Below are 15,719 nucleotides of genomic sequence, written 5' to 3'. Positions count from 1 at the left end.
CAACAAAAAGTATATTTAATATTCCTGGTAAATATATATTTATTTGTTGCAGTGTGCTCAGTTCATGCCCTGGCACATAGTGTATGCATGAGGTGTGAGTGAGAGAGTGCTTGTTGGGTTAGTGTCTGGATCCTTGTAGAAGCAGTTTAACATAAAGAAATCTTTGCAAGACACTGTCTCACTTATGGTTTAGATTGAGAGAACATATAATAAAGTCATTTACCTAAATGAGGGTAAAAATGAAATAAAGCAGATTCTGCATTTATATAGAAAACATTACCAATTTTGTCAAAGCCTGCAGAACAGGAACGATATTGCAATTTGTATGTGCTCTCACAGAACACTGTATAGTGTATGTCCTCGCTTTACTTTTAAGACAGCCTCAAGCTTTCATGAAATGGATTTTCAACAACTGTTGAAAATACTCCTTTGAGATTCTGGGTTATGTTGACATGATTGCATTACACAATTCCTGCAGGTTTGTCAGGTGCACGTCCATGGCATGAATCTCCTGTTCTCCCCCATGCCAAAGGTGTTTTACTGAATTTAGATCTGCTTATGGTAAAGACCATTAGCCAGTTAGAGACGGTGCATGCTGGAAATACTTATTAGAAGAAGCGAAAATTGTGCTGATGAAGGTATAGCATATGGTCAGCAAAAAAAAAAAAAGTATTCCACACACCCTTATACAACCTCCACCATCCTGGACTGTTAACAAAAGGCAGGTTGGATTCATGCTGTTGACAACAAATTCTGACCCACCATCTGTGTACTTCAGCAGAAATCACAATTCTTCAAAGCAAGCTATTTTTTTTTTGTCTGTTTATTTTCTTTTTTTTTTACATAATTGTACATAGTGGGTTTGTTCTTATCTGAGAGAAGTGGAACTTCAGGTGATCGTCTGCTGTTGTAGCTTATCTGTCTACGTTTTTTTTTAATTCTCAGTGCATACTGAAATGCATTTCTGCTTACCACAATTCTACAAAATCGGTTATCTGAGTCGCTATAGCCTTGCTGTTGGCTTAACCAGCCTGGCTATTCATTAACAAAGTGAGGCATCTGCAGATCTGCTACTCAATGGATATTTTTGTCTTTATTGTACCATCGCAACTTTAGAGAATTCTTCCAGATCAGCAGTTGTAGAAAACAAATGACCTAAAACTGCTGTTCTCTATCTGTGTGAGTGTATGCACTGCAATCCTGCCACATAATTGGCTAATTAAAAATAGGTAAGAATAGGTGTACAGGTGTTCCTAATAAAGTTCTCCAGGTTATATACAGTTGGAACGGCAATAAGAACAGCAAGGTCAGTGATTTTTTTTAGAAGCAGTAGCAGATAGGGAATAATAATAAGGCTTGATCGCAATATTACTATAGTTAATTGTATTAAGACATGGTGCAAGATCTGATTGTGAAGTTTTGCATCGTTTCCACAGATGGTTTCAGGTTACCGTATATTCTGATTACTGTTCCTTGAAAAAAATATGTTGAGAAACATTATTTTGGACATTTGGTGAAAGTCATGTCTTAGTATATGGGATCTTACCATTTGAACCCTAATTAAACCACAATTGAAGTGTGAAAGCACTAGTTTGTACTTTTCCAGGCCACTAGATGGCGCAGGTGAGCTGTTTAAAAAAAAATCTAAGAACCGTAACCGTTTGTGCTTCTACGGTAGTACACAATTGTTGCTGGTCACGTCCCATTTTTGGAACTGGAAGATGAGAAGCAGGTGTTAGTGGTGAGGGACATGTGGTGGAGGAGGTTAAATAGGATGGGGAAGTCACTGAGAAATGCAGGAGGAACTGAGAGAAGAAGCAAAGGCAGCTGGGGAGGTTAAAACCTTCTTTTTTACACATAATAAGTGTAAAATACACCTCAACGCCATGTGAACTTTTCCACCTTTTATTAGCTTCTACAAGATAGACGTTGAATTGCTGGCTGGTCAACATTAATTTCTTGTATCCTGAAGTCCTTAAGTTACATGATTGTTTTATCATTTCTGCCAGGTTTATGTATTTTGAATAATTTGAAGCTCTCTACATGAAAACCTGTGACAATAGGCAGAGCTACATTTTTACTCTATAGCAGGAGAAAGATTTGCATCCATATGCATCTTTTCTTATGATGCCCACCATTGACTGAGCAGTATTATGATATCCACCGACTAGTCACACTCATGTGAATTTCTTCTAAAGTCAGTGGGTTCCATTAATAGGCATCTCCAGGTAGAAGTTAGTGGACCATGACCCAACCACTTGTTGCTAACCCACTCCATTAACTGAATCTTCACTAAATTTTTTTATTTTTCTTTAGTTTTATATTCAATGATTCATTCAGTTTCCACAAGCTTCACTTTCCAAAAGGAGTAGCAGACATGTAATGTCACTCACTATGGTTTTTTTAGTAGAGTTTCCCTTAAAATAGTGCTCTTTAATGTGAAGCTGCCAACTAACAGCATTCTTGCCACACAAGCTTCTACACAATGCACTATATATTTTTAAGTACGCATTGAAGCTGCTTAGGTCTACATTTGTTTGATGATAAACAGAACATGATTTAACAAACAAAAAAATACTATATAAAAGAAAAAAGTAGAAAATTACCATCAGTTTATTATATTATTATTTGCAACCACTAAGCACCTAGTCTCTAATTACCAGAAGCTGGAACAAACCTAAAAAAATAAAAAATAAAGGAAAAAAAAAAGTTCATGTCAAATATCCAGGTCAAAAGCTGAAATGGAAAAATCTGGTGTGATTGTTTCAACCACTGCTGCACAATAAACTGAGAACAAATACCAGGGGGACCCTGCCGTTGAAAGACAAACATAAAAAGCACAACTGATCCTCAGAAGTTTTAATAATGTCATGGGGCTGCTTTGCTTATCCTTGCATGCCTTGAAAGAATTGAAGGAATCATAAACAGAGCTAAATGTATCACCAAATGTTAAAAACAAAAATACACCCTCAAAAACACCCTAACTTACAAAGTGGGCAGATTTCAGACATACTGAGTGTTTATTCCCCATTTGGATCACACAATTCCGCTGTGTGACATTAACAGGAGCAGCCGCATAGTTTAGATGAGTGAAAGTTAAAGGAAATATTGTGGCTCTGTTGTGTTGTAGACGTATTCTGATCTTTTGGTTTGTGTCTGCTCAATCTCTTATAGAAAAATACTAAAAAATACACTGTTATTCCTACTGATCAGCTTTATTCTGTGTAGAAGCGTTTCCCCTGCTGCAGTGAACGAGGGCTCAAGGAATGGTTTAATGTGTACAAATTTATTATCATTTATGTTTGTCAACTCAAGATTTTGGAGCATTGTGCAAGACAGCAATGCATACTAAATATGTTCACACACACACACACACACACCCACACACACACACAGTTCACATGCATTCTCACCTTTTGAGTCCAAAAAGGTGTCTATGCAAGTAAAGGTGGCCGTCACCATGCTGGGAAACCTAAATAAACCCATCAGAGAGATACAGTAGCAACAACATTGGGAGTGACCAATGCAGCATTTTAAAAAATAAGAAATTAAATGGCAAGCTCAGCAACAGTAAAAGGCCATTGAATACAACTAAAGTGGATGACAACAGGTAGGTGTGTTGTTGTCAAATTCTACAGTCAAGAGTCAGTTTTATAAAGTAAATACAGACGCTTCACAACAAGATGCCAACCATGGTAATGATCAAGTAAAGAAATGCCAGATCAGACTTTGCCATGAGACAAATAATAACTTGTAACAATGATGGTAAGAGAAAAGTATGGAGAAAAAGAAACAGCTCAGGATGCAAAGCTTAAAACGTCGTCTCTCAATCATGGTGAAGGCAGTGTTATGGCACAAGCATGTATAGGTACCAATAAAGCTGGGTCACTGGTTTATATTGATGATTTCTAAATGCTGATAAAAGAACCAGGATAAATTTTAAAATGTCTAGAGCTATACTCTCTGCTCAGATTCAGGTAATGCTGCAAAACTGATATTCATATTGCGGTTGGAACATGACCCAAAACATACAGTGAAAGCTACCCAAGAGTTTATCAACACGAAAAAAAAAGGATTATTCTTCACTGGCCAAACCTGTTACCTTGTTTCAACCCAATAGAGAGTGCCTTTTACTTACTGAAAACATGCCTGAAGGCAGAAAAACCTACAAACATCCAGCCGCTGAAGGCAGCTGCCATAAAGGCCGGGCAAAGCATCTCATGCGGGGAAACTCAGCATTTGGTCATGCCCATAAGTTCCAGACATCAGCCAGTCATTGCGTGAAAGGGATTTTTATCCAAGTACTTTACTTTAAGGCAATCCTTATGCTTGTAATTATGTTTGCTGGTTCTATTATTTGTGTGTCCATAAAATGTGTTTGTGAAAATGGCTGTAATTTCTGAATGGTTAAAGCCACACTTTTGTTAAACCCTTCCTGATTTTTATATTGTAAAATAATGCTAAAGGCATCCAAAATATGCAATGATCTGATTTGAACAGTTGATATTGAGATGTGTCTACTACTTAATGCTGTTAATTGGTGACTCTAAATATAAATAAATGAACTTCTCTGCAGCAGAGGTAAGTTTTGGTCTTCCTATCCAGGGTGGTCTTCATGAGAAACAGTTCCTTAACAATAATAATAATAATAACACATTTTATTTATAATTCACTTTATATTTGAAGCAAATCTTAAAGTGCTACAAATTAATTCGACCAGAAAGCTCTAATAAAAAGATAAGTTTTAAGACCAGATTTAAAAGCGTCAACAGTCTGTGGTGTCCTCAGATGCTTAGGGAGAGCATTCCACAGTCTAGGTGCAGCTGAGCAAAAGGCCCTATCTCCCATAGTATGAAGTTTAGTCTTAGGAGGTTTCAAAAGATGTACTGATGCAGAGCGGAGGTTGTGTGTGGACGTATGTGAGGTAATAAGTTCTTTGAGGTAGGGAGGGGCATCCCCATAAATACACTGGTGGGTAAGAAGGGCAACCTTGTTATCAATTCTAACAGGGAGCCAGTGAAGAGATTTAAGAATGGGCCTAATATGATCATATTTACACCCTCTCATCAGGATCCTAGCAGCACCGTTCTGAATATACTGCAGCTTTTGATGGGTTATTCCAGTAGTCCCTATGAGAAGTGCATTGCAGAAGTACAGACTGGAGGAGACAAATGCATGGACTAACTTTTCTGCATCAGCAAAAGTGCGTGCTGGACGCAGTTTTGCAATATTCCTAAGCTAGAAATTAGATGTTTTACACAAATGTTTGACATGAGCCTCATACGTCAAATGAGAGTCCATTTTAACCCCAAGGTTTATAACGGATGTTGACAATGGGATATCCTGACCAGAAAAGGTAATACTGGTGATGTTAGATGTCCTAACCTGGTGTGGGGTGCCTACTAAAATAGCTTCGGTCTTAGAGCTGTTCAGCTGCAGGAAATTTTGCTTCATCCATGACTTTATCTCTTCCAAACAGATGGTTAAAGTGGATGATGGCAGAGTAGACGAGGAGGTTGAATTTATTCTAAGGTAGAGCTGAGTATCATCAGCATAGCAATGAAATAAAATACCATGCTGGCTGATGATACAGCCCAGGGGAAGCATATACAATATAAACAAAATAGGACCGAGCACAGAGCCCTGAGGAACACCACAGGTGACATTGTGTATATATACGCACATAACAATACTGTTCTTGCAAGAACGATTCCAGGACAGCTAACAGCTGTTTTAAATAGCAACTAACTGTTCTTGTTACTTAATTACATAATGCCATATGTGTTATTTAATACTTTTGAAATATGCAGTATTGTTCTAGAAGGTAGAAAATAAATCTCTTTGGTGTGTCCTTTTGACTGGTACTGGATACATTTAAAAACAAATCATGTATCATGTATGCTATGTTAAATATCATACCATTTGTTTTTTTAAGCTAAAATCAAGAACATAAACAAGATCAACAAAAAGGTAACATCCTTTGAAATGTTAGAATTATACAGTACATGGTTAGGATGGTGTTTTACATTAAATATAAAAAAAACTGAATCCATGTTCTCTAAATTACTTGGACAACTCTGGCTTTCAATATGATTATTATGTAAAGTAATGCCAATGTATGTACTGAGTAAGAAGAGATTAATAACTAACTGTTAGTAACCAAATGTTCATGCCCATTTTAAAATATATTATGGCTGCAATACAACATGCTCTCTCATTTTATGCTTGCTTCATTTTAAAATCTTTTCTGTGTCCAAACCACCTATAACTTGTATGCTCCTCTTACCTCTGGTGACCTCTTTTACTTCAGAGGATACAGAGGTTTTAATTTTTTAATCAATTCATTAAATTATCTACCTAAACAAGGCAGAAAAAATATACAGTTTATTATGTGAATTAAAATTAAAGTAATACAAACACATAAAAAAAATCACACATACTGAAAACATTAATATTTACATGTTGCACAGGCATTAATCAAACATACAGGGTATCTTAACATACTGTATAGCAAAGAAGAGACAACAGGACACAGTAGTTAACAGGTATAACATCCAAGTCCCTATCCAAACCAACTGTGGCTTGTTTTTCCCATTTGGGTCATTTTATAAGAGTGGATTAAAAAGCAGAATATTAAAAGCTACTTGAAGAACCTGTTATTCTACATATAAATTGCAAGGAGAATTATATGCTTTCGTGTGAACTTAAACACAGGGAAAAAAATAGAAGAACATACACAGGGATTTTGTCACAGTCTGCCACACATTTATAAAGACTCTACATTATTATCTGCTTAAGTACTCTGCTTTATCCATCTTTGTTGTTGTTTTCTAACTGGTTGATAAAAAGCTTTTGTAAGTCCAATTACATGTCTTAATAATGCAGCTGTTAGATTTCTGTGAGCGTAACCTGAAAGCATTCTGCCTGAGACTCAATGTTTAGTACAAATGCATCCTCATTGGAGTAGTGCTCGATGATATTGTCATCCATGTTTACTAGAATCCTGAGAATCACACAAAACACAAAGCATAAAAATCATAATTTAATTATCTATATTTAATACAACAACAGAAACAAATATCTCTAAAACACAGAGTTGTCTGATCAAGGAGTTGCCTGATACACTGTGCACAATTCTTGGTAGAAATGAATGAGCTTTACTGTGTGTATTGCATGTATGCACAGCTTTGCTGTAATTTCTACATCATGGGAATATGGGATTATGGCCTGCATTACATGAGAAACATGAGATTTTATGAAGATATTTTCAGGGTATAATACTCCTTTTTTCCAGTAAAACAGGAACTGATTACATACATGAGATAAGGTCTGTTTCAGATATAAAAGTGCCATGGGGTGCATCTGTGCTTTTGATTTACATGTACACATTTCATGCTGGCACTAAACCTATTTTAAACCAAGCATTTGAAAGGTTGTTAAATCATTAAACCTAGACATATACAGTACACAGTCTGAGCAGGCATACAATATATCATATACTGTAGATGTACCCAAGACTAAACTGATGAATAAAGAAACTGCTAGTAGATGCTCAGTTAACAATTATTCCTATCTTTAAGGGCCACTGTGTGTGAAGATGAGGGTTAAACATTATGAACTTCATAATGCAAAGCAATACAGTCCTACCAATAAAAGATCTAGTCCACATGCACTGATCATGCATTTGACCCAACAATAATATGGCACACTGCTCGGCCTGTATTTCCTAGACATTCCTAGATTAGATCATGAAATAATAAAAAAGAATGTTTGCTTTCTTTTCTAAAAAAAAAAAACCTTAATATAATATTTATATACATGTGTACATGCTATGTGACCATTAGATCTAATCAGCTGTCACACACTCATAGTTTTGTCATGTTTCTTGCACTTTAGCCCTATTTTGACCACACCCTCTGATTACTGTTACAACTTGTGCTGTTGTTCCATCTGAGTCTAAGTCTAGTTTCTCTTACCTACTGTATGTCTTACTATGTTGTAATCCTAGTCTCCCCTTTCAGTGTAGCTTGAACTGTCTATGTATCTATCCAGCTTTATACATAATGAATATGTATATACACACATACATACATGTATACAGTCACACACCCACACACAGAATAATAATAATCAGAACAGTAAATAAGCACTCCACATTGATATTGTTCAGCTCCAACTCACCCTTTTTTATTCTTCTTGTAGATTTTACTCATCTTCTCAAAAGGAATGGAGTACTTGTGTGATATCTGAAAAAAAAAAAAGAATGAACCTGTAATTTTGTACATTTCATTTTACTGTAAATTGGAATGTGAGTAAGCTATAAATAGAATACTTACAGCTTCAATTAAACTTTTCACTGTTGGAGACTTAAGCATTAATGCATCAAAAACCTCATCAGACTCTTTCCTTACATATAGCAGAACTGTTAAGAAAGAGTCACTGGTTACAAGTCATGAACCTTTTCAGAGAAGTTACTGCAATTACTGTATAGCAAAAGATCAGTTACACTCTAAGGCACACTTGCTAAATCGTTATTAAGTTAGAACTTAAACAGAAGATTCGCTGCCTGGCCAAAAAAGATAGTCGCCATTTTAGATGGGTAAAATTTTTGGGTTCCATCAAGCAAAGAAAACAACTAAGGAGATTTTAAATGGAAATGGCTTAAATACTCTTTCATTTCAACAACAGCTATATTTAATAATGAAGGTAAGAGCATTTTCTTACACACACAATGTGATGAAAACTCAAAAAACCATGTGTTATTGAGAATAATAAAAAAAAGCTTAAATTTACTATGGAGCATAGACTAAACAAAGGTCATGTGGTCTGATGAGTCCAGAATAATCGTATTCCAGAACGATGGGTGCATCAGGGTAAGAAGGGAAGCGCATGAAGCGATCTACTAAGTGCCCATGTTATCATATCGATGGAGTTTTTCTTCCCTGATGGCACATGCATATTCCAGGACGCAAATTGTAAAAGAATGGTTTTGGGAGCATAAGGAATCATTTTTACAGATTAACTAGTCAACACTAAAGGTGTTTGGATAAATCTTAGAGTGTGCAACTTTTTTGGCCAGGCAGTGTAGATCTAGTCCTCTCTTTGTTTAACTCTTTCTCTCCTATGCACATGTACCTCTCCTTGGTACATCACTTTTGCTCTGTTTGGCTGGTGGAAGACACGGATCATCTTCTGGCTGTCTGAAAACCCTTTTCATCATCACGCTGTGGCGAAAATAACCAAAGTTAGTTACCTCTTCAGTTGTTAAAAATAAAAGATCATTAAAACCATTTTAAAGAATTTAATTTGTTTACTCAATCACTTATTTTTACAATAAAAAACTGCCCATACGAGTCAAAATCTGAATACCTTCAATCATCATGTACACTACTAAAAATATCAAGAAGCACTATAAACCAGAATATGGATTTAGAAACAAAATCCTCAGCTTAATTGTTTAATAGTAATGTATGACTCTGAGTGCATAGAACATGTAAATTACTGAACAGGGTGTAACTGTACTGCACTTACCAATCACTCTCCATTTCTTCAGTACTGTACCCAAACATCTGTTAACAGCCAGGGCGAAGAGTTACGGTCAAACGGTTCTCATTTTTAGTTTTGCATTTCACTCTGATCCTTCATCACATAAAATAGGATAATGAGTACAAACTACCTCACCTGTGCAGCTCTCTGCATGTTACTGAAATGAACATCAGGGATGAACAGCACCGGCTGAGAATCCAGGTCTGTTATGGATTTGAAGAACGTGATGTCTGATCTCTTCTGCATTAACACTCCAAGACCTCTTTTACCTGCCAGATCTAAAACAAACAGCCAAAAAATATACCAAGCTATGGACAAGATCCAAAACTTTTCACATTTCACTTGTTTTTAAACAAAAATTTCTTCAGTGCAGTCAAGTACACACATATAACTATCACGAGTGATAGTAATAGTTTTTGTGCACCTTTAATAGGGAACTTCGAAAAAGGCCTTGTTGTGATCAGATTCTGACAATGAGCATTGTTGGAAAGTGTGATTTAAATCGTGGACCAAATCTGCACACCCAGACGATATAGAGTGCACCCTGGTTGATATCGCATTATAGGTTACAGTATGACCATGACCATGACCATAGTCACATGACCATGTTATAACAGTTATTTGAATTAATCAGCAGCATTATAACAACACCTAACCCCCACCTCCCCCTGATTTCAGATGCTACTATAGGGCTTATGTTTAAGTTGAGCATTTTCTCCATCTAAGAGACTTTGTGCATTTACTATTATCTTTTAAGAATGAATCCATGTTTTTAATGTTTGAAGATACAGTATAGTGAACCTGTAATACATTTTGTTTATAATATTAAACCTCACACTGCAGCGATGTTTGTTTAAATTTATACAGATAAAAGTACACCATGTTAATTATTCAAAATTTTACAAGAGTCATTTTTTCTTTTTAAAATGTAATATTATTCATGTGTCTGCTTTAACTCACCATTGTGACCTTGTCCTCCAGCCACATGACCCTTTGACTTTTTCCGTATCTGCTTTTTCTCCTCATCGCGAATTTTCCTCTCAGCTCCCTATGGAGAAAAGGGATAAGCACAAGCACAGATGTGTAGGTGATAATCCACATAATGTTTAATGCAGGTGTTACAGCATTTAGTTTGACACCTAACACAAGACAATGGTCAAACTTGCCAATAGATTAAAAATTATTTGTTAAAGTACTAGTTACCTTGTCACAGAAGACCTTGATTTGGCAGTAAGCTCTGTGAATTGGTTTGTTGCTCCTGTTGTTATAGCTGTATGTGTCAATCTGAATCATAAGTGGAAGCCCTTTTACTCCTTTCTGAGAGGAGAAATCTGTGCTCAAACAATTCACCGTGATAAACACCTACAAAGGATGAAAACATGATGATGTAAATTTACAACCTACTTTAGGAAAATTTCAAACAATATGCATTAGGGGGAAAAAGGATGCCCTGAAAATTTCTTTGTACTGTACTGTAATATTAAGCTAGGATGAATGTTTAGTATTGATATTTGTTATAATAATGACCTACACAGGGATTTCCTTTCCAGTTTTTTGTGGCTCAAACAAACCAGTGTTGCTTTATTAGATTCCGTATGATACTTATGTTAAAGGTCCAATGGACTTAAGTATGACAAATTCCCGGTGTTACATAAACAAACTGGTCAAACTGGAGTATTTTTGTTACCATTATGTTTTTGTTAATTTATGGTGTGAATGTTTTTTTAATACCCAGGAAGTCACTGGCAATTAATGACCACATCATTACAAGGGATTCATTCTCAAATGATTGCATAAAATTTCTCTATCCTTAACAGTTATGATCACATGACCTAATAAAGAACAACTATCTGCCAGACCAAGTTAGCCTATAAGCTAAACACAAACGCTATCTAATAAATAAACAAATATTAAAAATACCAGCTTTAATTTCAAAGCAGTTTTGAATAAAAAACAAACTAAATCATAAGAAAAAATGTTAAATTAAGAGATCAGTGCCTCATTTTGGATTAGGTTCACTTCTGCCGTAGCAGTTAGTTTATTCAAATAACCTGAAAGACGTTTGCTTGATATGCTCAACTGCAAAAACAACATGTGCCAATATTTCAAGATCCACTGGAAAAACTACTTTTTAAAAGATGAAATGTGGGAAATGCTTTTGCCTGGAGCGAAAATACTTTCCCACTGATGGACTAGTTTGCCTTCATGTCTGTACCTGTAACTTTTGTTTAATAAGAAGTGTAATGTTGTGAGAACCACGTCTTTTCCCATGGTCATGTGATTCCTTTCAACAGACATCAGTTAATAAACTAGAAACATGCTCATGCACAACAGGTAACGGTATTTTTTTTTTTTCAAGTTTATTAGAGTACAAGCAGGAAATACTGATAGATTGAAGCCTGAATAGTCAGGCTCCAAGCCAGGAAATACTGCTAGCCTGAAATTAAATAGACCATACCACTTTATGTTGTAATTGTTGTGATATGATCAATCCATACTTGACCTATAAAGCATAAATCAATGGTCCTTTTTCTTAATTCATGCTGAATTTATGGACCTAGTATTCATACTAGTCCTAGTAATCATTTGATATACTCAATTCACAACTTCATCAGTTAATCCAAACCATTCCAGAAGGTCGCTAACACTATTGGGCAAAGAGGTTTTCACTAATCTCAATATCTTCCATCTGCATGCTCACCTTAGCCTCCTCATTAATGTCCCAGGTGAAAGAGATAGCATTGTAGGCGATTTCCTCAAGGTTCCCAATAGTGTTGAAGCTCTCTTTGTAATCAGCTTTATAGAGATAAGCAGATTAGAGAAAATAGTAAATAAATTTAAAAAACCCTTTGCAATAGATTAATTCTCTTTGAGCTTTGAGATAATATTACGGTTTTAGTACAAAGAGAATACACCTCCAAAAGTAAACACATTTTAAAAGATTTTCTATTTACATAGATTAAGCATATTTACGGCACATAAGGAGAACCTGCCAAGGGGAATCCTGAGCTACTGTTATTCAAACCATGCATTATGGCATATCAGGTTCCAAGCTTTCCAATACATGACTTCGTCCACATCCTGTTCATTAGACCATCGAACTGGTCTTTAAGAGGAACCCCCCACGCCCCTGTCTCTGACCTGACCATGCATCTATTGTCTATCCATTTTCACTCTGCGACTAAAGGTGATGGATTACATTGCCCTAAGCCTTTTACTTATGTTGCATTTACCAGGATACAATATGAAGGAAGCAAAAGACTATGAATGAGGAGGTTAGGGCAACGTAACACACACAGACACACAGCTGTTGGTTGAGGTAAAGTCTTAGTAAAGTGGTAAGAAAAAGAGGGCGCACAAATTTCCTACCAATGTCCAAGACCCTCTGTTTGGCAGTGTGCTGACGGTTGTGCCAGTAGTTCCAGTGCTTTAGCTGCTCATCACGACATTTGTCTTCTCCAAACACCACCATCACCACACTCTGTCACACAAAGGCAAGGCGACGGCTTCATAAAGCACAGAAAACACAAAAACAAACCCATGTATCTAAAATACAGTCTAGATTATCACTCAGAATTTACAATTATGGCTACATCAAACCAGAACACCAGTTTTGCTTCACTGCCAACAAAACAGACTGGTGAAGCTTAGTATGTAAATGGACAATGACTCACCCTCACTTTGCTGATAGGATGAGGCAAGCTTTTACTGATCCCCGCCTCAGACAGCGTGATGCCATAGAACTGACCTCTGTTTAGATAGATCATTGGACCCTCACCAGGCTTCTGCCGAACTGAGCGACTGGCTTCTATACTGTATTGGAGTGTGTTCCTACATCACAGGAGGTAAATAGTGTTACTAAAAAACCCCTTGACAGGTAAGATATAAAAATTCATTTCCTAGGCTGTGTCAGCTTAAAAGGCATCTCAAGACATTATTACTAGAGGATAAAACTTACATTCCAGGATGCTCAAAGTGAGTGTCTTGTGTCTCTAAAGTGGTGGGCACTCTAAACTTCTGCAAAACGTGCAAAATTTTACACATTAGCATACTGATATTGATAAAAACTGGCTCATTTCCTTACAGCATATCCCAGATTCATATATCTGTAGATGCACAGCATTTAGCAGACAACCTAATCGAGAGTACTATAGGGTCACAAGCAAAATCTCTTACCACATTTTCACCAGAGTAAGAGTCTTCAAAGGTGCTATCAGGCATGCTCCTTTGCTCATCCTTGCCATAACTGCTATGTGCCTCCTGAGTCGATGGGTGGTAAGACATGTGATGGTATGACTGCCTTTCTTGCTGTTGGTTAGAATACACCTCTGACTTTATGGTGGCCACGACTCCCACCTCTGCTGGTACTGTGCTATAGGAGTCTCGCTTCACTTCTGTACTGCGAGAGTCTGTGTTGACTGAGAGGTTGACTGGGGGAGACCTGGTGCCCTGAATGCGCTCATTTATGGATTCCACACTCCCATGGCATAATCTATGAAAAATGAACAAATAATTAAAATTAGTAAATAAACAAATAAATAAATACATTTCTTTGTACATTGTGAATTTCATCAAATCCTATCATTATCACATTTCATATGCATATGTCTAGCTGGGAGCAAATAAATGCACAACTAACCTTTTTTCTTCCTCTGGAAATTTAGCTACAGACAGGAGCCTTTTCTCTTTTGGAACCTGAGAGGCACATGAGAGAATGGTTACAGGATAGCATGCTAAATAAAGAGCTCAAAACCACTTCCAAATACAAGTCTATCTTGTAAGAAAGTTCTCTTGTAACACCTCGTTTTTCTTGTGGACAAACGTAAGCACAGAAAATACCTCTTCTGGGTAATTCAATATAAATTTCAACATTAAAAGAAAAAAAGACAGGAAGGCTGATTTAGGTACACTTGGATGACTTTTCATCATTAAACGTCTTCTTACCTTGTAGTATTCATACAGGAGTCCAAGAGCTGCTACGCTGTCCTCGTCTCCATTGATGCTCATCATGGCCTTGGTGGCTGCTGTGAGAGGGTTCTCCAAGTAGGCTCTCCAGGCTTCATCTTCACTTGTAAACACACGTCGGGAAAGGAAGGATGTCTCGTTGGGAACCACTACTACAAGCCGCTTACTGTGCCGCAAAGAAACATACATTTTAAGAAAAAGCTGATGATTTGGAGTATATCATTGTCACAGTGGAACCTTAAGACAATTCAGTATCAACAGTGCAGCTTCAAGTTTTGATCACACATAATAAAAGAGACAAAAAATAAATAAAAAAAAGAGATGTTTTCTTTCATCATCTTTTCTCCGAAGCAGACTCCTATGCTAAATAAAAAACCAACACCTCTTCTTGCCTGAGGTGTTTCTGGAGTCAACAAAGAGCTTCACCAAAATCCTACTATTCCCAGAGCTCTCCCTTTACATTCCCACACACAATACACTATCCCAGTGGATATGGATACTGCCCAGTGGAAGTGCACAAAAGCAGATCAGGAAATCTAGGTTAAATGTTTACATGAGTGGTCAATACTATTGTGACCTGGGACAATAAACATCTGACTTGGAGCCATTTGATTTCTGTCAGCACACTAGAAAAATAAACTTAAGATATTATCGTAGACTAAATTAAGTCGGCTTACAGTTTTTCCCCCCATATTAATAAAGGTTACACTAAACCAGCGAGGGCTTTTATGACAGTTTGCTGCAAAGAAATGAATTTTTACCCGAACAGGTGGACTTACCTTTCCTCCTGAGCCATGCTTATAAAGGCTTAATCCACCGTTTCTGCTGGGAATCCTGTGCAGGAAGCGGTATAACCTTTCAGTCAGTATAAATGCCTTTAGAAGAACAACAGAGCAAACGGTAAACGTTACCTGACTCCTAACATCCGTCTGACATTAGCATTAACCCCGTTCCACCTATATAAACAAAGAAAAATGACTGTATGTGGGCGGGAGAAGACTTTCCAAAGATTCAGCGTTCTGAGAGACGCCAGCAGGTGACTGTAACGCAGGTGGGCATGAATTACTCAATTAGTGGGCGGGGCGAGAGTTCACTCACAGTCACTACTGGCGCTGAGTCACTACTGGCGCTTTGGATCAGAGTCGATTCCTGCGCGCGCTCACACTGCACGCGGCCTGGTCATAGGGACAAGACCAACATACTCTCTA

General features: G+C 37.0%; 1 protein-coding gene across 1 annotated transcript; it reads right to left on the bottom strand.

The window, feature by feature from the left end:
• Positions 1 to 6,369: 6,369 nt before the first annotated feature.
• Positions 6,370 to 15,383, bottom strand: grhl2a (grainyhead-like transcription factor 2a). Its single transcript, XM_053493701.1, has 16 exons — positions 15,291 to 15,383; positions 14,491 to 14,677; positions 14,186 to 14,241; positions 13,723 to 14,038; positions 13,505 to 13,563; positions 13,221 to 13,377; positions 12,916 to 13,027; positions 12,248 to 12,342; positions 10,750 to 10,908; positions 10,507 to 10,594; positions 9,682 to 9,824; positions 9,532 to 9,569; positions 9,136 to 9,224; positions 8,337 to 8,422; positions 8,182 to 8,246; positions 6,370 to 7,003 (listed from the first exon to the last, which is right to left on the bottom strand). The coding sequence occupies exons 1-16, from the start codon at positions 15,305 to 15,307 to the stop codon at positions 6,889 to 6,891; spliced, it is 1,782 nt and encodes a 593-aa protein (XP_053349676.1). The 5' UTR covers positions 15,308 to 15,383; the 3' UTR covers positions 6,370 to 6,888.
• Between the last annotated feature and the right edge of the window lie 336 nt (positions 15,384 to 15,719).

Source organism: Clarias gariepinus, chromosome 4, assembly GCF_024256425.1.
Source record: "Clarias gariepinus isolate MV-2021 ecotype Netherlands chromosome 4, CGAR_prim_01v2, whole genome shotgun sequence".
Classification (NCBI taxonomy): Eukaryota; Metazoa; Chordata; class Actinopteri; order Siluriformes; family Clariidae; genus Clarias; species Clarias gariepinus.
The sequence above is the reverse complement of the archived record's forward strand: the minus strand, read 5'-3'. Positions and strand labels throughout refer to the sequence as shown.